The sequence below is a fragment of the Podarcis tiliguerta genome, assembly GCF_965153285.1.
Source record: "Podarcis tiliguerta genome assembly, chromosome: 2".
In the NCBI taxonomy this organism is placed as follows: domain Eukaryota; kingdom Metazoa; phylum Chordata; class Lepidosauria; order Squamata; family Lacertidae; genus Podarcis; species Podarcis tiliguerta.
Genome location: NC_139535.1, coordinates 81,219,675 through 81,242,825, shown reverse-complemented (window position 1 = coordinate 81,242,825; position 23,151 = coordinate 81,219,675). Strand labels below are relative to the sequence as shown.

Genomic DNA, 23,151 nt, shown 5'->3' with positions numbered 1-23,151 from the left:
CTCCCCAGCTGCTTTCCCCATAAGCTATAAAGCCCCAAATGAGTAGGACCAAGCATTTTACACCTATTGTAAAACATACAGCTAGTTGGGAATGAATGTTTTGTTTAATATCAAACTACATTCTTGTATTATGTTCTGTTACTAATAATACGCTTCGGCCCCAATCCACCTGTGGTGGTATGTGGGTGGTTACTTTTAACTCGCCCAGGTTGAATTCCTGTCTTTTCCTGTTTATATCCCAAAGTACACCTGCCAGGACGCACCTATGCTGACGTGCTTTAATCTCCTTTACCATTAATTTTAATTATGTTTAAATGTTTTAATTGCTTTGTTTTTATTGGTAATTTTAATATTTATGGCAAACCGTTTGGGGGTAGATCTGTTAGATATATAAACAAAACTAAAGCAAACGTGTTCAGTCTGCCCGGGAGAGCTAAAAAAGCCTTAAATTTGCATCTGCTTCGAGTCTAACAACGGGGTCGGTTACTCCGCTCTATAGGAAAGGCCATGGGGTCGGCGTTGAGGTGGAACCATGGGCGTAGCCAGGTTTTTTGTTAGGGGGGCAGAACATCAGATCTGTATGGATTATGTGGGGCTTGGCTACGCCCATGGTTTGAATCCGAGTGGGGCCCTTCAACTAAATGAAAGAAAAGGCGGTTTGTGCGTCGGGCGGGGTTCCACTTCCCCTCCTTGAATCCCTGCGAGGTTCCTGGGAGTTAAGCGGGCCTGAACAGGTGGGGGTTTTCTTGAGGAAAAAGAACTCGGCCAATACCCGGCTCTCTCTTGCCAGCCGCCATGCTAGAAACGGAGTCTCCTTCGGGCGAGGTCAGGGCCCTCTCGGCGGGCGCGGAGTCGAAGCGGCGCCCCGAGCTCCGCCAGGCGAGCGGGGAGCTGCCGGGAGCAACAACAACCGCCTCTCACCCCCCGAGTGGGCTTTGCCCTCTTGGTCGCTCTGACGGGGCGGAGCTCTGCGCCCGACGCTGCATTGACGAGAGCGCGAGGCCCCGAGGCGTGAGGCGCTCCAACTCCTTTGCCTTCCCCGCCCGCAGCTGCAGAGCTTCTTCCCACTAGCGCAGAGATAGCGGCCTTCGCAGGGGGGAGGAGCTGGAGTTGCGGCTTTTTAAACGGAGGCAGGAGCGGCAAGGTGAGAGTGTAGGTAGGAGATCGATGGGGGAGCAGGCAGAGCTACTTACGGGGCTCACCTTTTCGGGGAGCTGAATTCGAGGCACCGTCTACCAAAGGGTTGTTTGGCGCCAGAATTTGAGTGGCTTTCCTCACTTCTTGCAGGTAGGAAAAGTGGCAAGACGGGTTAGGATTAGCACTCTTCTGACTGGTAGGAGGAATTGCATGGGCTCCGCCACCTGAGTCAGCGGGGCGATCATCCGATGTGGGTTTCGGGAGGATTGCCGACGGGAGACTTTCTGTGGAATTTCCGTGGAAACGGCCTCCTAGCCTTTGGCCCCAAGGCAGGACTCCGTTTGTAACAAGCCTGGCAGGAAGATAAGATAGCGACCTCTCTTATCCAGCCTTGCTGGAAGGAGGCGCTGTCGTTAACTATGTCTACTCAGAAGGAAGTCCTGTTGATTTCACTTGGGTTGGCCCCCAGGTATATGGGGTTAGGATTGCAGGCTTAGTGCACTTAGTTTGTTGTGCCAGGGGATTCCCCCCGCCCTCCCTGCTATGCCACCTGTAGCTTTTGTGCGAGATTCTGCCCTGCTCATTATAGGTCGCATCCCGAGAGAGATTTTGCATCTTGTTGCTTCAAAGGGAAGAACTCGATTTCTGACGTCGACCTAGTAATGTCTGCCTAGGCACCCTGTACCATCCTTGAAACTTGAATAATGTTTTGTTAGTTACTTAAACTGTCATGCGTGTGTTTGAGTGTGTGGCCTAAAGACATTCTCAATAGCATCTAAAAAAAGAATCCTCCTATAAGAAACTACCTTATACCAAATCAAGCCATTGATTGGCATCTTGTCCCAACTGGAGATGCCAGGCATTGAACCTGAGATCATTGACATACAAAGCATGTTATCTACCCCTGAGCTGTGGCCTCTCTCTTGCAGCGCCGGACAACAGGAGGGGATGGCATCTCTCACACATTTCTTGCTGGTCCCCACATACCTGATGCTGAAGGTCTTTAATGTTATGTCCTGGCTGTCTATGTATAGTGCCGGTTGCCTTGCTGCTGTCTTCTACTGTTGGTGGGCCCTATGGCAGGTGGTGTCTACGGGCCCTTTCCAGGTGCTCCGCAAGAAGAGGCGGGGGACTCCACCAAGATGCCTCACTGATGCCTCGTATGGGGAGCATGGCTTTGTCACGCTAAAAGTGAGTACAGTGACAGGAAAGTGGGGGGGGGGGGAGGCCATAGTCAGGTGCTCCTAGCCACAGTCAGGTGCTCACAGACAGCAGCTGAAGCAGGATGTGAAGGCAGGATTCTGGGCTGCTGGTGTATTTGAGAGACTGGGAGTAACATAGGAAACAGCCTATTGCCAGGTCAAACTATTTGACCCTCTAGCCTGATGTTTTCAACGGTGACCAACAGCTGTTCTTCAAAGTCTTAGGGGCAAAGAGTGTTTCTCATCAGCTGCCTCTTAAAAGGAGATGTCACAGATTGTGAACCTGTCACTCTATGCATGCAAAACTCTTGAGCTATTGTCACTGAGCTCTTGTCTGTGTGTAACTGTCCTATTTCTCTGTCCTTTGGGGGCTCAAGAACTCAGGGCTGCGTCTCCATTATGTTGCTGCTGGCGAGGAAGGAGCCCAGCTGATGCTTTTCTTGCATGGATTTCCCCAGAACTGGTAAGTGTCGCTGTGCTGTGTGGTAGTTAGAAGAAGTGCAGTGTCTGGAGCTGATATCAATTTACTGCAGGTGTGGCTCATGCAGGAAGTCAGCCTACAGATCTGTTGGCCAATGTGTTAAGGGAGTTTACTGCAAAGTTAAGGAGAAGGTATTGAACAGAAGGATTAACTTCCCTAAGGAAATGACCTAGAGGAGATGATGTTACTCAGCTACATGCTATCAAGTTTCTATGATGCACAGTGAATGACCATCAGGTGTTCACCAGTAGTATTGCTATTACCATGCCTTTCTTCCTGACAAGACTAAAGGTGGCTTTCCGATTAAAAACAAGAATAGCTAAAAACATAGAAAAAAACTATCATTAAAAACAATTAAATCTTAATAGAATTAAAACTATATACAGATATAAAATCTATTTAAAGCATATGAATAAGTACAACAAAAACAACACCAGTCCTTTCATTAAAAGCAGTCAATTCCCAAAAGCCTGATGGAACAGATGAACAACAAGGGGTGAGCCATTATTCAAAACATATATATACAACAAATGGAGAGGCAAAAACTATAAAATCTGCAGAGCAGGGAAGCTCTCCTCTCTACTTAATCCCATTGTGATTTGGCTGTATTTCAACAGGTTTGCATGGCGCCATCAATTGCAGGAGTTTAAGCGGGCATTTAAGGTGGTGGCCCTCGATTTGCGAGGCTATGGCTTTTCCGACGCACCAGCTGGTTCTGAGCACTATCAGAGGGAAGCTCTTCTGGCAGATGTACATGGTGTCATTGTTGCTCTGAGCCCCAGTGAGAAGAATGGTGAGAGTGAAAATGGTTGTTTTGGAGGAAGGGTCCGGTTTGCCACTGCAGTGGCTTGGCTACTGGCAATGGGAGGAGAGGGCCATGCATTCAACATACTTAAGCTTTCAAATGTTACATTGATGCTTAATGGGGCTTCCTTGAAATGAATCGGTGTTTGGGTTGGGGAATTGTTAAGTAGGCTGATACCTGTCCACATTGTCTCTGTTCTGATGTCTTTTATTTGTCTTTTAGAGATTTCTAAGTGCATCCTGGTGGGGCATGACTGGGGTGGATCCATAGCTTCTGAGTTTGCTGCCTGTTACCCCAATTTGGTAGAGAAGCTTATTATTATGAATGCAGTTCAACCACATGTCTTAGCAGGTGAGTCTTGTGCTATCGGGATTTGGTACTCACTACGATTGTGTGCAGCTTTTGGCATTCACTAATTAATTCTAAGCAGAATTGGAAAAGGGAGAGAGGAGCCTGGATCTGCCAGGGACTAGTCCCTGCTGCACAGTTAAATAGTTACTGTGACTGCATTGCCCTTAGGATGCAGAGCCTGCATAAGCCATCACTGTTACACTACAGCTCTTTTTGGAGGAAGAAGGGAGGTTGTCTGATCTATCCAAGTGCCTGACACCAACACACCACCACGGCTTATGATTAGATGGAAGCCTTGTACTAGGAGTACATTAAAAAACACAGCCACCCAGCTCCCCCCCCCCCCCACTGCTTAGACTGCAAGTTGATCCAGATGTTAAAGGGAAATAGATGAGAGCAACCCCAGGTGAGCCCTCTATTTTGAAGATAGTTTTCTGGTTGTGGTGATTTTGTTTCTTTTTTTATAAAGTATTTTTATTTCAGTTTTGCACAAAATAGATGCAAAAGCAAATAAAAAGAAAAAACAAAGGGCCATATATTGGTTCTCTTGATGAGTAGTTCTGGTGATACTTAATGTGTGGCAGGGCAACTTATTTTCCCTTCCACCTTGCAGAATATTTTTCACGATATCCCACCCAGCTGCTGCGATCCAACTACATGTTCCTGTTCCAGCTGCCAAAGCTGCCAGAGCTCCTGTGGTCCTTAGATGACTTCTATGTGAGTGCAGGGTGGGGAGTTTGCCTCACCATTCATGCCTTCTTGCATTAGGAATTATAAATACAGCAAATCTCTTTTCCAAGCTGTCTGTGTAACTTTGTGAAGCCAAAGCGCTTTATTCTCTGCTGGTGACTGTTCATTCTCTTCGCTCAATGCTGAGCTACAAATCTCAAATGTGTTTCATGGGCATATCCCAAACCCTTCTGCCAGGCTGCTTTCAGCTCTGCATGAAGGGTGATTCTCTCTGCTTTGGTTTGTAAGAAGCATAACCCTGTCTCTTCTGCCCCCTCCACCCCAGCCTCACTCCATATAGAGAGTGCCTTGTGTTTAAAGCTCACCTGTAAGAAATTTGAAAGAGTGGTGGTACAGTTGTACCTTGGTTATCGAACGCCTTGGTACTTGTACGTTTTGGCTCCCAAACACAGAAAACCCCGAAGTGTTCCAGTTTTCAAACATTATTTGGAACCCGAACTTCCAACGCAGCTTCTGCAGCTTCCAATTGAGTGCAGGAAGCTCCTGCAGCCATTCGGAAGCTGTGCCTTGGTTTTAGAACATTCAGAAGTCAAATGGACTTCTGGAATGGATTACATTCTAGAACCAAGGTACAACTGTATTTACGCTAAACAAGGGGCAGTCATAACCTATTCAGACATTGCATACTATGAACTAGTGGGATATGTGAGCAGGCACAAGTACATTTGCTTTGATACCCTCTCTGGATTATTTGGAGGGTGCCAATCTGTGACAGGGAGGCTGCTCTTTATGTAGGCTCCTCTTGTGATGTAGAGCCCTGGAAAATCTACATTGCATGGGAGGCCTACCTGAGTCAAGTAGAAAAGTCTCCCTGCTGCAGATGGTTACCCTCCAGCTTGTGGACCATAGGATGGAGCTAGTGCATTTGTCTTCACTCATGTGAAGATCAGTAGATTACCTTTGTGTGGATAGTGGAGGAAGGCAGGCTGGGAAAAGCTTTAAATATTACTGAGCTGATCTATCAGGTAAAGACATATGGGCAGGGACAGTTTTTTGTTTTTAAAAGGAAGCAACACTGTTTACTCCTTTGCCCTGCCCAAGGTGGTTTAAGGAAATATTTTTTTACAAAGCTTTCTAGTAGCATGAGCTGCCTCTGCCTTATTGAGGAGACTGTATTGTACAGGACAAGGAGGTGTGCATTTAATTAGCCTCTACATGCTGCTGTGTCTTTTTCTCTACAGCTAATAAAGTCTGTTATGGCTAGCAAGAAGACGGGAGACCAGAATCATCTGACAGAGGAGGAGTTGGAGGCTTACCTGTATGGCCTTTCGAAGGACAGGGGTCTAGAACCACCCATGAATTACTACAGGAACATGTCCACGTGAGAGACCATTTATTCCCAGCTTTGATAATGGGTGGGATTGGCATTTTTTCGCAGAGGAAGAAACTGCTTGGCAGCAGTAGCCTTCTGCTCCTAATAATTGGACGGCACCAAATTCTTTGTCGGATCATGTGGTGCTGAGGGGCAAAACACTCTTCCTCCTCCACCAATCTGTATTTAAATTTCAGGAAAGGGGATGAGAAAATATTGTGACCATTCTGAGATACTTTAATTTCTAAAAGAATGTTCATTTATAGAATTGGAATTAAAGTGTGGGTGTGCTGCCTCCTGATTATGTCATGGCTGCAGTGCATGAGCCTCCCTAGGGTGGAAAGTGACACAACTCTGATAAGTGGCGCAAAATGGTGAACTGATTTATGTCCAATGCCAATTTGCAGATTTCTTTTCTGTGTATCTTCTTCTACAGTTGGGTTCGTTCAAAGTGCAAGGATATTGTGGTGCCCACCCTGCTGATCTGGGGAGAAAAGGATGTATTCTTGGAAAAAGGGCTTGTCATACCCATGGAGCAGAAGGTGTGCAAGAACATCAAGGTGCAGCTCATCCCTGAAGCCGGCCACTGGGTCAGTGAGGAGCAACCTGAAAAAGTCAATCAACTGATGTGGGCTTTCCTCCTTCAGAGAGACTGAGATGGAAAGAGGCAGTGACTGCTCTGTGCACTACAAGCATTCCTGCCACCCAGCATGCAGGAAATTACAAGAACAGCCATTTGACCTGACACTGGAGATCTGGTCCTTCTCTGTGCCCAGTGGAATGTTTCTATCCTATATTGGAACATGAGTCACATGCAACTTTTAACTGGTTTTACTGCAAGTCTGTGTTCCGTTGCACTACAATAAAAAGGATTTGCTTCAGGGTTTCTGATATGGGCTTCCTGATGGTGAAACTGCACAGCAGTTGCATTCAACAGGTCTTCCAGCTCCCTCCCTCTGTAGTATACAGGCATTAATACTCACAGAAGAGCACAGCTTTTCCTTCTGTATTGTTTTTTTGTTGGGTGTGCCTTAGCACAGCAGAATCTGGAGCGAAGCTATGTTCCCTGTTGCTGTTTCACACCCATTTTCAATGGCATCTTACTACCCTGGCAAACTACACAGGAAAGCGACCCTTGGCATGGATCACATTGAAATAAATGTTTTCAGCCTTCTTACTTCACTGTCTACCTGGAATGAGTTAATGACACATTAGGAGGAAGCTGCTTCTTAACATGTGATATTACCTGGGAACATGACTGTGCCTGAGAACATCTTGGTAACGCTTGGGGCAATTAGTTGGATGTCTTAAGAAGAGGCTTGAATTAATCCACGGCTCATGCCAAAGAGAGGGTGCAGTGATTGATCTCATAGTGTGTGCCTCATCCTGCATGTGGTGGACTGGAGAAACGACAAGAAGACCCCCAGTGGGTGTGTACATATGTGCAAAAGGAACATATATAGGTGACTTATAGGAACACAACTGGGTGGAAGCTTCACATCTGCCAGGACTAAAGCTAGTCATTGCTCTGGGAGAGAATGTCTGCCCATGAAGCAGCCTCCATAATAAAGAGGAGTTTTGATACTACAAGTGTTATGGACCTGATGCTCCGAATGGTGGCAGTCTGAAGTTGGCACAAAGCAGATGTGCCCTTTGGGCATATTCTCTAGAATTGCAAGTTAAAGGTTCAAGAGCTTCTAGTGTGAATTGTGCTGCCAGCTATGCTGCTGCTGTGCAGAGGCAAGAATTGAGTCAGGGATGGAGTGGCAGTTCCTAATACTACTCTGGGCCAAATTACCTGTGATGTTTTGAGTTTAAACAAGTGTGCTTGACTTGCTTATTTTTATTTTGGAGGAAAAGCAGCCACAAGGCCCTAATCTGTAATATGCTTCCAATCCAGATGAGTTACCAGGAGTGGTTTTCTGCTGAACATTACTCCCGCCAAACTGCTTTGTGCCCTTGAAAGTTGCATGTAGTTTTGACCCTCGGCAGACATCTGATAGTTCAGAGGTACCAGGATCTGAGGGCCAGGCTAGGCTCAAGGCAACCTATGGCCAAAGCACAATCAGCAAGTTCTAGCAGATGAGGAAAGGATTCTGCCTTTCCACCTGTCTGTTTTCCGCAGACCAAGCTTCAAGAAGTCTTAACAGGCTGTCTTGTTTTACCTTCAGCTTTTTTAAACTAGGGTTTATGTTGGCATTCAATTGCTGTGGTTAATGCTGCATATTATCAAATAAATACAGTGGTACCTCAGGTTACAGACGCTTCAGGTTACAGACTCCACTAACCCAGAAATAGTACCTCGGGTTAAGAACTTTGCTTCAGGATGAGAACAGAAATCGTGCGGCGGCAGTGGGAGGCCCCATTAGTTAAAGTGGTACCTCAGGTTAAGAACAGTTTCAGGTTAAGAATGGACCTCCAGAAGGAATTAAGTTCTTTTTTTTTTTAAGCGTTTATTAATTTTCCAATGAAAACATCCAATTAACATATCAAATCAAATCTAATAAAAAATAAAAAAAAATTTAAAAAAGGTCCAATTGTCTTCCAAATTGTAATAATTTTGTTTTGACTTCCCACGGTCTGAATTTCGAAGTGCATTCAACATCATAGTCCTGCCTCTCATCATCCTCAATGTTATTCATAATTCCATGTCCGATTTTTCCCTTCCACATTTTGACTCTGGTTCTACGATCCTTATTCATGTCAGAAAGCAGATACTTTTTTTTTCTATGGAGTGCAGATTTGTCCGTATGTAGTACTCCTTCGACTGTTTTTTCATCGTGCCGCTTCATTTAATTGCATCCAATTTCAAAGTTCTGGTCAGCTCTTTGAGAGTTGTTATTTTGGCAGCTCCCAGATCGTTAATCTTTCCCGTCCAGGTGTTATCAAAGAAACAGAGAGAAATTTCTTTCTGTAACCTCCTTGTTGATTTATCTTAAACAGATTGTTTGCAGAGTAGCAATATATCAGACAGTTAGCAATTGGCCTTTGGAATCCTCCCAGTCCCCCCTCCGGGCCCTAGAGGGGGGCTGCCAGACATCCATTTAGCCCTCTCACTCGCTCGTAATCAAAAAAGCATCTTTTTGCAAACAGTTGTGTATGTAATATTGTTTCCAGTCTTTATAACCAACCATCCGTTGGCTCCTGTTTCTTTTAATCAGGGAAAGTATTTCAGATCTTCAGTAACGACGTAGTGGGTAGAAGCCATTTTGTCCTTTGTTTTCGTCTTTAACAGACATTTCCGGTCTTAAAAAAGAAGTGGCTGCGAGTAGATCCCAATTATATATGAAAGTCCATCTGAACTCACTTTTGAAGAGCAATTTAAGTTCTTAATGAGGCTTGGCATGCATTACGGATTGTTGATGTTAAGGATAAAATAATGTTTTTTTACATACCAAGCCCCTCCACATTCCAAACGTCATGATGAGGATCTTTTTGAAGTTCGATCTTTTGCACCAGAGACTGTAGATACTGCAGGTTTTTTCCAGCTTCTTCAGTTCAGAGCGTGTCTGTTTGTTTTCCAAATCTTTATATTTTCCCAAACAGATGCGTCCGGCTATGGGGCGGCGTCACAGGAGTGTCAGCCGTCCCTAGCTCCATGACCCAGTGCCCCTGCCATCTGCCACATCGGCAATCTGGGGCAGACCGCGGGTCGTTGAGACAGTCCTCCCCTGCCCTGGGGAGGCTGCCAGGGATAATTACCCCCATATCAGCCCTGAATTATCGGAACGGCTGAGGTCCGATTGTGTGGGATCAGCCATTTTCCACCGCTGGAAACAGGAAGTCCTAAGAAGGAATTAAGTTCTTAACCCGAGGTACCACTGTAATGATAATATGGTCTAGCATCATCATTGTATAGCTCCCACTGTATACTGAATAAACAACTGCATAGTTCTTATATTGACAGGTCTGCTACCCTGGGCTCCTTTGGAGAAAGGGTGGAATATAAATGTGTAACTTAGATATATAAGAAAATAAATATTTAAATAACATAAACAAAACATGGGGCACAATGGCGCTAATGTTAACACACGTTTTAAAATGTAGAGCAGAGCATCTTTTGCTTCAGCTTAGCGTATAATGTATTAGCAAATATGAAACTCATGCTATTTTCCGTTCCAGAATCACTATTTTCTGCCAGGCATGTGATCAGAGGTGCTAATGAATCATCTGCAGAGAAGCTAGGAGGCAAGTGGTTGCTTCAAGCGAGCACATGTGTGTGTGTCTAAACCTGGAGCATGCAAAGTTAAATGTCAAGGAGAGGAGTTCTTGATTAGCCTTTTTCCCAGACAAGCTTTTTAATTTTCTATGCCAGGTAATTACTTTTTAAATGGGGGAGCATTCAATTCAAGAACCATATATATCAGGCCTTGGAATCTTGATGAAAATATTGCTGTCTTGCAGCTCCACCACCAAAATCTATCTCCTTTATGGAAATCTGTAAGGGCAGCATTGAGGAAGGGGCAGTTAAGGCGGGTAGGACACAAGGCTGGTTAGGTTATTGTAGCATTAGGAGGAGAGGAAATCCCACCATGCTTCTACCCCTCTCTGGCATTAAAAATACAATGAGAATAAAGTAACAAAACATTTGCTTCCCCTCCCATGACACTCAAATCACGCTGCCTGTCTTTGTTACTGGATCTCCTTGTGTACCAGTTCACACTTGCCCATGATCCGTATCTTACACATATATTTACAGAAAAACCCATAATGGGGAAAGAGCAATATCTTTTGGAATCTTTAGCGGAGACTGTTGTGAGCCACAGACTTTCTTGCAATGCACCTGATTATCCAGCTTAAGTTTGGGGGAAATTGAAAAAAACAACAACAATAGCATAGCTCACTTGGGGAAACTAGCAATAACCACACCAATGCTACAATCAGAGTATGTATGAACAAAATACATTAAGGCTCACGACAGCATCTGCTGGCAAAATTATACAGTGCATGCTTGGTTTCACTCTGAAGCTAGAATACAATCAGTATAGTACTGTACTTCAATGTTTGCAGGGGGAGCCACCTTGTGGATTCTGTGTGCAACACCTACTCCTTTAGTTCTGAAAGTGACATTAAGGCGAGTGGGGGAAATTAAATTTCCTAGGTAGGGACAGGGGACTGATCAGGGCCTCATGTCATTTTGCCTTCAGAAAGGGGTGGTGGTGCTAGTGGGACAGGGAAAAGCACAAAAGGTGCCCAAGAGTAGTGCAGGTCAGTTGATGCCCCTTCCAACTTAACCCTCTAGGTCAGGGGTCGGCAACCTGAGGCCCATGGGCCACAAGGGGCCCAAGGGGGTTGTTTAACTAGCCCCTGAGCCGCCCCCGAACTGAGCCGCCCGCTTGGTGAGTCCCCATGTGCTACGCTAAACTGGCGCAGCACAAGGATTCGCTTCCGCTGTGCTGGAAACCACGCGTGCGCAGATGCCAAAAATCGTGTCTGCACAGATGCAGACGCCAGAAATCGCAGGCATGTGCACGATCCGGCCCACAGAGGGATCTCCGCTGGAGTGAACCAGCCCAGGTGAGGTAAACCTTGCCGACCCCTGCTCTAGGTATTTGCTTGGCATAACATAATTGAAAGTCCCACAGGGAGAAGTGATTGAAGAGAGAGAAGAAGAAAGGAGATGGTGAAGGAAGCAAAAAGATAACAGAAATAAAAAGACTAGAGGAGTCCTCTGTACAGAGGTTGCTTCCTTAGCAGATGGAATATGACTGAAAAGAGAGAGCAAGTGTGACGCAGTAAGTAGAGCAAAGGTCGCAAACGTCTTTTGGCCCATGGGCGCATTCTGAATTTTGAGAGCGAGTGCTGTGGGGCACCAGTTAGAAAATGAGTGCCATGGAGGCGTGGCATAACACAAAGCTAGAGAGAGAATCATTTATTTATTACCATTATATTCCCTCTCTCCTCTAAGGAACTCAAAGGCATGGTGAAGCTTTTCGCAGTATTGTTATTTGCACACAAAAAAGACTAACTGCTGAGTTTTTGCCTGCTGAAATAAAACAAAACCCTGTTCCTCCCACCCAAGTACCAACCTTAAACCAAAGCCTAGGTTGCCATCCTTTGCCCACTTAGGCCAACAGGCTCCTCTCCTCTTCTCTTCACTTATCACCATTTTTAAGTGCACCACCAGACCACCTAGCCCGTTGTATCCCCACCAAGCGCCTCAGCTTCCAAAGTAATCTCAGTTGTCTTGCAGCTTGCCTGTAGGAAATCTCAGCTAGCATACAGTTTAGTTAGAGAAATGTTTTGTTTATTGTCAAGTTGTAGTTTTGTGTCCTTACATTATATTACCAATAAAATACTTCGGTATCATTTCAGCTGTAGAGGTGAGTGGCTCTAACTATCGCCCACTATACCTTTAAAGCACATTCAAAGCACATCCTTTCCCTCAAAGCATTCTGGGTACTGTAGTTTACTCAATCCAGAGTTACAATTCCCAGCAGCCCTTAACAAACTACAGCGCCCAGAATTCTTTCAGGTGGGAGGGAAAGAATGTGTTTCAAAGGTACCTACCCGAAAAGCGGGTTGTTCCCTTCCCTGATCATGGACAGTTCAAAGAGACTCTGATGATCCGGTGCGTGAATATGTGGGGTGGTAAGCATAGCTTTGCAGCCGAGTTAAAAGAGGTCATTTATGTGTCAGGGGCAGGGGCCATCTCGCCTTCCTCTGACCGTCCGAGGTTTCCAAAAGCCCAAAACTCCAAACTGTGGGTTCGAGCCCCACATTGGGCAAAATATTCCTGCATGGCGGGGTGTGTGTGGACTAGATGACCCTCGTGGTCCCTTCCATCTCTATGATTCTTGCCGCCGTGCCTGACTTGTAGGAGGCGGGGTCTCCTTTGGGTGAGATCCGGCCCTGCGCCCGGACCCTCCAGACCTGGCTCCCTGGGCGCTCGCTCTCTCGGCGGGCCCTCGAGATCAAGCAGGCGGGCAGGTGGGGGGAGCAGCTGTGGACGAGAGCCGCCCCCGTCCCTGAGCGGGCTTGTCGTCCCTCCGCCGGAGAGAGGCCTGGTCGGCCGAAACCCATTCGCCTTCCTGGTCGCTCCGACGGGCGGAGCTCTGCGCCCGAAGCAGCCGCGGAAGGAGCAGGAGGCCCCGGGAGGCGGGGTAGGAAGCGCTGCTGCTCCCTCGCCGTGCCGCCGCGTCTTCCCTTGGCGGGCGGGGAGGAGCTGGAGGGGCGGCGCTGCCTTTATAAAACGGAAGCCGGAGCGAGTGGGTCGCGGGAGCAGGGGGAGATTGAACGCGCCCGGGCGGCGTCGAGTGGCTCCCCGCTCCTTGAGGTACCGAGAGAGAGAGTTTCGGTTGCCCGCGCCATTGACTATCTCAGCTTGGGAGCCCCACCGCTTTATCCAAAGGCAGCCAAGAACCCAGCCGTGTCAGCAGGCGAGCACTCCTGCTTGGGTTTGCTGGATACCGAGAGTTTGCTCGGTTGGAACTCGGTTGAGTTCCTATGGACACGCGTCGTGCCTCCCGTGGCAGGACTCCCGTTTGTAACGCGGCTGAGTCCGAGTTTCTGGTCTTCTGAGAAAGGACTTGCAACCGGTAGTGTCGTGGCAGATCCCGAAGTGCAAGGTCCTCATAACAGCCACGCCCCTTCTAAGATTTTACAGTAACTAAAAAATATATACAAGAATCATTATTAGGGTGCGTTGTAACAATGCGTTCAGATCCCAACGTGTTGCCTTTCAGTTAGGTCTTCTATTTTATGTGCACATACGTGGGCAAATGTTTTGGAGTGCAGTTTAAAGTGGGTTCAGTATCACGTGTGCATAATTGTCACATTTGCACAATGTTGTCCTCATCCAAGTGGCAACCTGCACTCCCCCCCCTTTAGTTAAGATTTGTCTATTCTGTGGATAATGCACTAAGGGTGGTGATCCAACATAGACCTGTATGATCCCAGCCATAGGTGTACTGAAGCACATTGTGTGGGCATTTTTTAAAAGGGGTGTGGTAACTTTTGCTGGGTGCCATCTGTCATAGCGCCCTCCCTTTACTTCAGTTAGTGAGAGGTGCTTCTTGGTGGGCTGCTGGTGGGGCTGTTTGGGAACACACTTTTTACATTTTTCCAACAGTGTTTTGTGCAAGTCTGGTATATCCAAAAGCTTGTATCTAAAAATAAACAAATACTTTCATGTATGCCCACAATGGACCTCAGGTTTCCACAACTCAGGGAAGGAGGGTAGGGAAGTACTAATTAAGACAGGGGACGACAACAAACAGTGCAAATATATTCCATCAAGCACTGCCCACTAGTGGTGATGGTAAAGGCTGAGATGGAGTTCACTTAAAAGTGCTCTTGTATGGACAAAAGTGCACAGAGGAAAAGATAGGATCTGTGCATTCCATGCATGCATTAACACTCTGGTGTATCCTCAGCCGTAGAGCAAGTCAGAGCATTGGTTTATCTGCCCCAGGACTGACTACAGCAGCTAGTAACCTTTCTTAGGCTGCATAACACTGGTGCATACAGAAGAGGGAAAAGGTTGCATTCTAACGATGCAAAAGTGAGATGTTTCTACAGACAATTCTACACACCAAGAAAAGTGGCAGTGGCCCAGGAAAGTCTCACAGGGCTTTTGCCCAGTGGACCTGAGGTTCCCCACCCCTGGTCTACATTAATTAGAAGCAGCTCTTGGGGAGGGTTCTTGCCCAGCTCTACTTGTAAATGCCAGACATTGAATTTGGGATGCAAAGCATGTTCTCTTTCTTCTGAACTGCAGCCTCTCTCTTGCAGCCCCAAACAACAGGAGGGGATGGCCTCTCTCTATCGCCTCTTACTGATCCCCACACGCCTGATGCTGAAGGTCTCTAATGCCGTGTCCTGGCTGGTTGTGTATAGTGCCGCTTTCCTTTCTGCTGCCTTCTACTGTTGGTGGGCCCTATCACTAGTGGTGTCTAGGGGTCCTTTCCAGGTGCTGCGCAAGAAGAGACGGGAGACTCCACCAAGATGCCTCACTGATGCCTCGCATGGGGAGCACGGCTTTGTGACACTAAAAGTGAGTACAGTGGAGGGGAAGGGGGAGGCTTCCAGCCATAGCCAGGTGCTCACAGACAGCTGCTGAAGGCAGGACCCTGGTCATGTATTTTACAGCTTGGGAGGAACATAGGAAGCTGCTTATTGCCAGGTCAAACTATTTGTCCCTCTACCCTGATATTTTCAATGGTGACCAACAGCTGTTCTTCAAAGTCTTAGGGGCAAAGAGTGTTTCCCCTCAGCTGTCTCTTAACAGGAAATGTCGCATATTGTGAACCTGTCACTATCACTGAGCTCTTGTCTGTGTGTAACTGTCCTATTTCTCTGTCCTTTGGGGGCTCAAGAACTCAGGGCTGCGTCTCCATTATGTTGCTGCTGGCAAGGAAGGAGCTCAGCTGATGCTTTTCTTGCATGGATTTCCCCAGAACTGGTAAGTGTCGCTGTGCTGTGTGGCAGTAGGAAGAAGTGCAATGACTGGAGCTGATATCAGTTTACTCCAGGTGTGGTTCATGCAGGAAGTGATAGGCCACAGATCTGTCAGCCAACATGTCATGTAATACCTTTCTGGCCAGCAAATTCCTGCAAAGTTGGGGCAAAGGCCGTAGACAGAAATATTAACTTCCCAAAGGAAGGGACTTGATTGCTGCTATCCTCTCATGGTGAATGACCATAAGGCCTTCATCATTAAATTGTAATTAATACAACTTTTTTTTAGTGTTGACCTTATGCTGCATAGAATCAGAAGCAACATGATTTACAGTAGACTTACAGTTTTAACAAATGTAAAAGAGGTCATGATAAATTAAGCAAAAGCTTGGTGGGGGTTTCTTGATTTTTAGACGGTGAGGAAACGAAAGGAGGCGAATAGTTATATTTAATAAAAATACCTTTAAATTGTCTTTCATCTAAAGATCCTAGGTTAGTGTACAATAAGCATTGATAAAATCATTTGTACACAGTATAGTTCAAACCAGCAACCTTTGTAACAAATAATAAACAAACCGAGCAGCAAAAACTGTAGAAGTTACAGAGCAGGACTAAAGCAACACAACAAAAGTAGGCACCAATGTCCTGCAATTTTCAGGTAGGGAAGCCCTCCTCTCTACTTATCCCTTTATGGTTTGGCTGTATTTCAACAGGTTTGCATGGCGCCATCAATTGCAGGAATTTAAGTGGGCCTATAAGGTGGTGGCCCTCGATTTGCGGGGCTATGGCTTTTCCGACGCACCAGCTGGTTGTGAGCACTATCAGAGGGATGCTCTGCTGGCAGATGTACATGATGTCATTGAAGCTCTGAGCCCCAATAAGAAGAATGGTAAGAGTGGAAATGGTTGTTTTGGAGGAAGGGTCTGGGTTGCCATTGCAGTGGCTTGCCTTCTAGCAATGGGAGGAAAATGCCCTCTGCTCAGTCTTGCTAAGCTTTCAGAAGTGTTGCATGGGTGCTGAATGGAGCATTGTGGGGATGAACTGGTATGTGAGTTTGGGAAATTATCTAGCAGGCTTGTAGCTTCCCATAGGCAGATACTTACTTGTCCATGATAGGTTGTGTCCAACTCAAAGTAGACCCACTGAAATTATGAACCTAAGTTACTCATGCCCATGAACTTCACTTGGTCTATTTTGAGTATGATAAGCACTGAATACAGCCCATTGTCTCTGTTTCATTGCTTTCTATTTGTTCTTTATAGAGATTCCTAAGTGCATCCTGGTGGGGCATAACTGGGGAGGAATCATAGCTTTTGCATTTGCTGCTAGTTACCCCAATATGCTGGAGAAGCTGATTGTCATGGATGCTGTTCAACCACATGTTTTATTAGGTAAGTCCCATGATTTTGGTTCTCACCATGGCTATTGGCATTTTCTAGCTCTAAACAGGATTGCGGATGGAAGAGAGAAGCCAGCGGAAGTGTAAAAGGCCACCATGACTGCATTGCCCTTAGGATGCAGAGTCAGGGTGGGCCATCATTTCACACCACAGATCTTTTGGGAGGAAGTGGGAAGGAGGTTGTCTGCTTTGCTCAAGTTCCCAATCCCAAGACACAAGCATTGCTTGTGAATAAATGGGAGCCTGGCAGCAGGGGTTTCTAAAAAAAAACACAAAACGATCCTCCCTGCCCTCATTGCTTGGACTGGAAGTTGATGCAGATGTTAGGGGAAAATAGGAAACAACTCCAGTTGGCATCTTTCATTTTATTTTGAAGATTGGTTTCTGAGAGTGGCATTCAACTAAGTTTTACATAGAGTGCACCTGTTGAAATGAATGGAACTACCGGTAACTTATTCACATTCACTAATTTCAGTGGGTTTGCTCTAACTGAAACATAGTTGAATACTGCGCAGTATCTGGTGGCATTTCATGTGTGGAGAAATTGGCACTGCCCTGACACACAACTTATTTTCCCTTCAACCTTGCAGAATATTTTCCACGACATCCCACCCAGCTGCTGCGATCCAACCACATGTTTCTGTTCCAGCTCCCAAAGCTACCAGAGTTCCTGTGGTCCTTAAATGACTTTTACGTGAGTTGAGGGAATGGTTGGGGAGTGGGTTCAAAAGCTCATGTTCTGTCATGCAGATTAACCAAAGGGTCCAATCATTTTATTCTGCTCTGGGGACTAATGGTTCTCTTCCACAATCCTAAAATACAGTTCTCAACTGTGTTTTATGTATTCATCCCAAATTTCTCTGTCAGTCTCCTTTCAGCTCTGGGTGCAGGGTTATTATTACTATTATTTCTAAAAATTCTATACTGCCCTTCATCCAAGGTCATGCACTGGGCTCTCTGTCTTGGTTCATAAAATGCATAATCCTGTGTCTTCTCCCACCTGCCTAGCTTTATGTATACATGGCCTGGCTTTTAAAGTTTACTTCTAAGCTATTGACAATGCTTTTTTTCCTAAAAAGGTGTTTAGGGGTACTCTCATTTTGACTCAATAAAATCACAATTTTATAGTTCAAATTAGGAGAAATAAATACAGTAAATGGACAAAAGTACAAAGATTCACAAAATGTTTAGGATATGCATACCCTTGCGTCCCCCCAGAAGAAAAGCACTGGGTATTGATGTGGCGAGATTATTACCTAGAATCTGGGATGAAGAGGCCATGGCAAGCTATGACATGTTCTAGTGCTGCCAGAGGGAGGGAGGACTATGACCTTCTTTGCTTATTTCTTCACTTCCCCATCCATTCTCCTCCCTGCCGCTTGCCATACAAAAATGTATCATACGAAAGTTTTTTAGTCAGTGTGGAGATGAGTGCTGGGAAAGGCTTAAACTGTAGTCCAAAACACAGTCCTGCATCCTGTTCTCATAGCGACCAGCCATGTGCCTATGCAAAGCCCCAAAGCAGAACCTAAGCACAATAGCACTCTCCCCTCCTGCACTTTCCAGCATCTGGCGTCCAGAGGCATGCTTCCTCCATCTGTGGTGGCAGAGCATAGCCATACTGGCTCCTAGCCATTCGAAAGCCGTACCCTCAATGTCAATGCATATGTCTAATCCTCTTTGAGGATCAGGGCCAGCTGAAAGGGATAGGGGGAAAGAGACAATGCTGCTTCCTCCTTTCCCCCGCAAAGGTACTTTGTGGAAGACTAAGGGAGGCTAAATATATAAAAATGGCATGAGCTGCCTCTCGGTCAGAAAATGGGGTCTGCATTTAATCAGCTTCCACATGGTGCTGTGTCTTTTTTCCCCTACAGCTAATAAAATTCATTATGACTGGCAAGAAGACAGGAGCCCAGAACCCAGCACGCCGTTTGACAGATGAGGAGCTAGAGGCTTACCTGTACAGCCTGTCAAAGTGTGGAGGTTTAACACCAGTCCTGAATTACTACAGGAACCTGTCCACGTGAGAACCCATTCCTCCCCAGATTTGCTCACGTGTGGTATTGGCACCATATGCTTTTCCTCAGTTGTGGTGCACCAGTACATTCAGGCTTTTCCCTCGGAGGTGGGTGGGACTTGTTTGGCAGCAGGAATTTTCTAGTCATAATATTTGGAGAGGTCACAACATTCTTCACTGGATTATGTGATGCAGGCGGACAAAACACTCTTCCTCCCTAAAATATATGTCTAAATGGTGGGAAAGGGGGATGAGGAAATCCTGTGACTGTTCTGAAGGGGATTCTGAGATATTGTAATTTATGATGAAATGGGAAAGGTTGGGTTCTAGAATTGGAACTGAAGTGTGGGCATGCTGTCTTTCTGGATTTCTATTGATTTTTCTCATCACTGCTGTGCATGACGCCTGCTAGTGTGGAAAGTGGTAGGGTTGGCCGCAACTTGGGTAAGTGGCCAAAGTGGTGAGTTGCCTGCTGTCCAGTGCAGATTTGCAGGTGTCTTCTCTGTGGCTGCATTCAGATGTGGGGTTTATTGTGTTTGTTTTGTTGGTTATAATGCTAGTGCTTCTCTCCTAGTTGCTAATGATCCTTTTACACTGCAGTATCTCGGTTGCATTATGTAACTGTGGCTTTTTGAGTGATATGGCACCATGTCACGCTACATTTTAAATGGTGGGGGGAAACTGTATGCCAGGATAGCACCCCAAATCTTATCAATGCAAAACTCCTAGTGATTTTCTCAGTTAACGGGGTTGCAAACAGGTTTTGGGTTTTTTTGGAAAACATTAACATGGAAATGAGCTCTAAACTTCTGCTAGAGTGCACTAGATGTCCAGCAGTACCTTTCATGTCATGTGGAAGATCACAAAACACACAAAAATAAACAGGTAAGTAAACATTGTGAAGGCTGAACAAAGTGCCATCTGGCCTGTGTATCTATATCCCTACAGTTGGGTTCCTGCAAAGTGCAAGGATATTCTGGTGCCCACCCTGCTGATCTGGGGAGGAAAGGATGGATTCCTGGAACAAGGGCTTATCCCACGTATTGAGCAGAATGTGCGGAAGAGCATCAAGGTGCAGCTCATCCCTGAAGCCAGCCACTGGGTTAGTGAGGAGCAACCTGAAAAAGTCAATCAACTGATGTGGGCTTTCCTCCATAAGAGAGACTGAGATGGAAAGAGAGATGGAGTGACTGCATTCTGCACTACAAGCATCCCTCCCACCCAGGAACTGACAACAGCAGGCATTTGACCTGACGCTGGAGAGCTGATCCTACCCTGTGTCCTGTGGAATGTTTCTACACCATATTGGAACATGAGTTCCATGCAGCCTTTAACTGGTTTTGCTGCAAGTCTGTGTTCTTTGGACTACAATAAAAAGGATTTGATTCAGGGCTTTTGATACGGGCTTCCTGATGTTGAAACTGCACAGCTGTTGCATTCAGCAGAAAATCTTCTATCTCACTCCCTCTGTAGCATGGCGGCATTAATACTCATGGAAGAGCACAGCTTTTCCTTCTATATTGCTTTTTTGTTGGGTGTGCCTTAGCACAGCAGAATCCAGAACTAAGCTGTGTTCCCTGTTGCTGTTTCACGCCCATTTTCACTGGCATCTTACTACCTTGGCAAATGGTATTACACAGGAAAGCGACCCTTGGCATGGATCACATTGAAATGTTTTCAGCGTTCTTACTTCACTGTCTACCTGGAATGAGTTAGACACATTAGGAGGAAGCTGCTTCTTAACATGTGATATTGCCTGGGAGTGTGACTCTCCCTGCAAAAGCATGTCAGTTGGTTCATGAAGCAGCCTCCATGGTAAAGAGGGGTTTTGATACTGTTCCGTTATTGCTCATCCCATTGTTTTGGATCTGATGATGCTTCAAACACCTGCAGTCTGTGAAAGTAGGTAGAAAGTACAGTTGCCCTTTGGGCATACTACCTAATATTGCAAGTTAAAGATGGAAGAGGGTTTCTAGTGTGGATTGTGCTACTGTTGTGCAGAAGTGGGAAATGAGTCGCGGATGGAGTGGTAGGAGCTGGTATTACTCAGGGTCAAACTACCTGTGATGTTAGCTGTGTGTTTAAACAAGTGTTGATTTATCTTTGCTCTATCTGTTTACCTTTATCTTTGAGGAAAAAGCCACGGGACTCAATCTGGAACATCCTTCTGCATCAGAGCCTGCCCCTGGTTTTCTGCTGAACATTGCTGTTTGTCCTTGAAAGGATCGTGTAGATTTGGCCCTTGGCAAATTTCTAATAGTCCAGGAGGACCAGGATCTGAGTGTCTAATAAACAAACCAATGTGGGTTTTCCTTGGGCCAGTAATTCAGCTAGATTGGGGTTCAGCTGGAGCCACCATAGTGCACCACCTCAATGCCTTGGCTAGCCTAGCTCTTACTGCTTTGTGCTTTTTCACAAACCATTGTGTAAAGGCTGCCAGAATTGCTTGGACTATTATTAGGTGAGGGCATATATTGAGCTGATTTGCTTCTCCAATGTCTGTCCCTTTCAGGCTAATATTCTCTTGTTTCCATCCACCCATTTTTCTTTTTAAGTTCAGGGTTAGTTTAGTACCATATCAGAATATGTACTTGAGTCCCTAAAACAGAGGTAAGATCATATTAGTATAAGTCAGGGAGCCTGGAAGTGGTGTGCCAATATTTCAGGATTCCGGGCAGCTTTTTTACTGAGCACAAACTATGGCTGGTTTGTCTTAGATGTGACAACAGCTGTCTTCATTGTGAAATGTCACAACAGCTGTCATTTTTCTGTTCCAGTCAAGCATGTTTCTTCCTCTGTTTCTTGGTGAGGAAACCATGTGATGCCTCACAGACATTTAAACGAGGGTCAGAGAACCTGTGTTTTTCTAGATTTTATTTGATTACAACTCTTCTCATCCCAGACCATTGGCCACGCTGGCTTGCGCTGAAACTGGAGTGCCACAGCATCCTCATCTCTGAACTAAAAAAAATCACCTTGCTTATATGTCCCTTTATATGTACTGATGAAGCAGAAAGCATCTCTTAGACCATAACCTTTGGCTCTCCAGCATGATGGGAGTTGTAGTTCAGCAACATCTGGAGGGCCAAAGGTTCCCCACCGATATTTTAGACTTTATTTCTGTCGTATTATCTTCCCTGTACATATGCTGCTCATAGAAAATGATGCTTTTAAGCTTAAAATGCTATGCTCTGCCATTCCACTTTTCAACCAGACTGATCATGGCTATAATTTGCTGTGCTTCTGAAATGCCACTAGGGGATGTTGTTGCAACAGATTTCCTCCTCAAGCCAATTTACATACAGTATTGGGGACTAGCAGAGAGAGCCTAGGAGCTCAAAAGAGCTGTGCAAAAAGGCAGGGAGAAAAACAACTGAAGGGTGCAAAGAATCAAGTTTAGTTGAACTTCTGTTTCAAAAATCACGGGTGGTATTCAACCTCATTTTTGTGTGAGTGCACGTGCAAGGAGATTTATCTTCCCTCTCCTGCTCCTGCATGAACCCAGCACCATCTCCAAATCTTTCCTGGAGAGTTGGGGGAACTTTCATAACAGATTTAGGAGGCGCCCAGTGGGAGGAGAAGGGGAGATCAATCCATTGCACAAAGAGAAATCCTTGCTCTAATAGAGCAGTCTGCTTAGCACTATATGAAATACAACCCAATATTTATTTTTAAAAAATATATAGGTACAGTACAGGAAAAATACAAAAATGATAATAAAGGTTACTTACTTCTTCCAGCAAATAACCTATTTGAGCATATGATTTTCCTCAAGAACACTTGTTGCCAGTGTTTTGTTGTTGTTGTAAATAACAAATTGGCTGTACGTACTCAAATCATAAAATGCCTCTCCTACCCCGCCCCGCTTTCTGTGGCACCCTTCCCCTTTTCTGTTGAAATCATGATGAACTTTTCATTTTAAAAATTGATAATAAAAATAAAAAATGTTTGATATGCTATAGATGCTGCTTATTACTTTGAGTTTTAAAGAATAAAAAATGTAGATTGCTGCAAGGACACCAGTCACAAAATGGCCACTGTGGCGTGAGTGGCAAAGCACAAAATGGCTGCCATGAGGGCAAGGCATAGCACAAAATTAGAGTACTGTCGCTGCTGCTCCCCTTCCCCTCAGTCCCCCCGCCGCCGCCATGCTTACTGTGGGAAGTCAGCTATGTCCTACTGGCCCTGGTTGTGGAGATAACACAATATTGATTGCCCTCCCCTACAAACAATTGTACTGTTGTTGTCTAATAACAGCATGGTGAAGGCCACACAACTTTCCCACCAGAGAAGCAACT

General features: G+C 45.6%; 3 protein-coding genes across 29 annotated transcripts in view; 2 read left to right on the top strand and 1 right to left on the bottom strand.

The window, feature by feature from the left end:
* The window catches only part of LOC310672482 (uncharacterized protein), a 36,834-nt gene extending 35,921 nt beyond the window's left edge, over positions 1-913 (bottom strand). For all 19 annotated transcript variants that reach the window (XR_014508598.1, XR_014508599.1, XR_014508600.1 and 16 more), the window contains exon 1: positions 773-913. The gene's annotated coding sequence lies outside the window, so the exon portion shown is untranslated. The remainder of the gene's footprint in view (positions 1-772) is intronic.
* Positions 449-7,215, top strand: LOC310672477 (epoxide hydrolase 3-like). 2 transcript variants are annotated; one of them, XM_083429702.1, is made up of 8 exons: positions 449-734; positions 2,067-2,328; positions 2,717-2,802; positions 3,438-3,613; positions 3,848-3,976; positions 4,590-4,693; positions 5,908-6,047; positions 6,475-7,215. In XM_083429702.1, the coding sequence occupies exons 2-8, from the start codon at positions 2,086-2,088 to the stop codon at positions 6,692-6,694; spliced, it is 1,098 nt and encodes a 365-aa protein (XP_083285828.1). In that variant the 5' UTR covers positions 449-734; positions 2,067-2,085; the 3' UTR covers positions 6,695-7,215. The 2 variants fall into 2 exon arrangements, with proteins under 2 accessions (XP_083285828.1, XP_083285827.1); XM_083429701.1 differs by lacking the exon at positions 449-734 and adding an exon at positions 1,145-1,287.
* Positions 7,216-11,221: 4,006 nt separating this feature from the next.
* LOC310672475 (epoxide hydrolase 3-like) lies at positions 11,222-22,812 on the top strand. Of its 8 annotated transcripts, none has more exons than XR_014508595.1 (8): positions 11,222-11,560; positions 14,772-15,033; positions 15,356-15,441; positions 16,151-16,326; positions 16,700-16,828; positions 17,427-17,530; positions 18,711-18,961; positions 19,802-19,979. XR_014508595.1 is itself a non-coding variant. In XM_083429688.1 (8 exons), the coding sequence occupies exons 1-8, from the start codon at positions 11,388-11,390 to the stop codon at positions 20,019-20,021; spliced, it is 1,299 nt and encodes a 432-aa protein (XP_083285814.1). In that variant the 5' UTR covers positions 11,222-11,387; the 3' UTR covers positions 20,022-22,812. The 8 variants fall into 8 exon arrangements, 7 of the variants coding, with proteins under 7 accessions (XP_083285814.1, XP_083285819.1, XP_083285815.1 ...); XM_083429688.1 differs by having other exon boundaries at positions 18,711-18,859; positions 19,802-22,812; XM_083429693.1 differs by lacking the exon at positions 11,222-11,560 and adding an exon at positions 11,629-11,773 and having other exon boundaries at positions 18,711-18,859; positions 19,802-22,812.
* The last annotated feature ends 339 nt before the right edge of the window (positions 22,813-23,151 follow it).

What these genes read in the sequence shown, in the direction of transcription:
- LOC310672477 (XM_083429702.1), top strand. Translation starts at nt 2,086, where the DNA reads ATGGCATCTCTCACACATTTCTTGCTGGTCCCCACATACCTGATGCTG. An exon ending in ATGGCTTTGTCACGCTAAAA is followed by an intron (nt 2,329 to 2,716) that starts GTGAGTACAGTG and finishes TGGGGGCTCAAG; the next exon opens with AACTCAGGGCTGCGTCTCCA. An exon ending in GAGCCCCAGTGAGAAGAATG is followed by an intron (nt 3,614 to 3,847) that starts GTGAGAGTGAAA and finishes TTTGTCTTTTAG; the next exon opens with AGATTTCTAAGTGCATCCTG.
- LOC310672475 (XM_083429688.1), top strand. Translation starts at nt 11,388, where the DNA reads ATGTGCTACGCTAAACTGGCGCAGCACAAGGATTCGCTTCCGCTGTGC. An exon ending in AGTGAACCAGCCCAGGTGAG is followed by an intron (nt 11,561 to 14,771) that starts GTAAACCTTGCC and finishes TCTCTCTTGCAG; the next exon opens with CCCCAAACAACAGGAGGGGA. An exon ending in ACGGCTTTGTGACACTAAAA is followed by an intron (nt 15,034 to 15,355) that starts GTGAGTACAGTG and finishes TGGGGGCTCAAG; the next exon opens with AACTCAGGGCTGCGTCTCCA.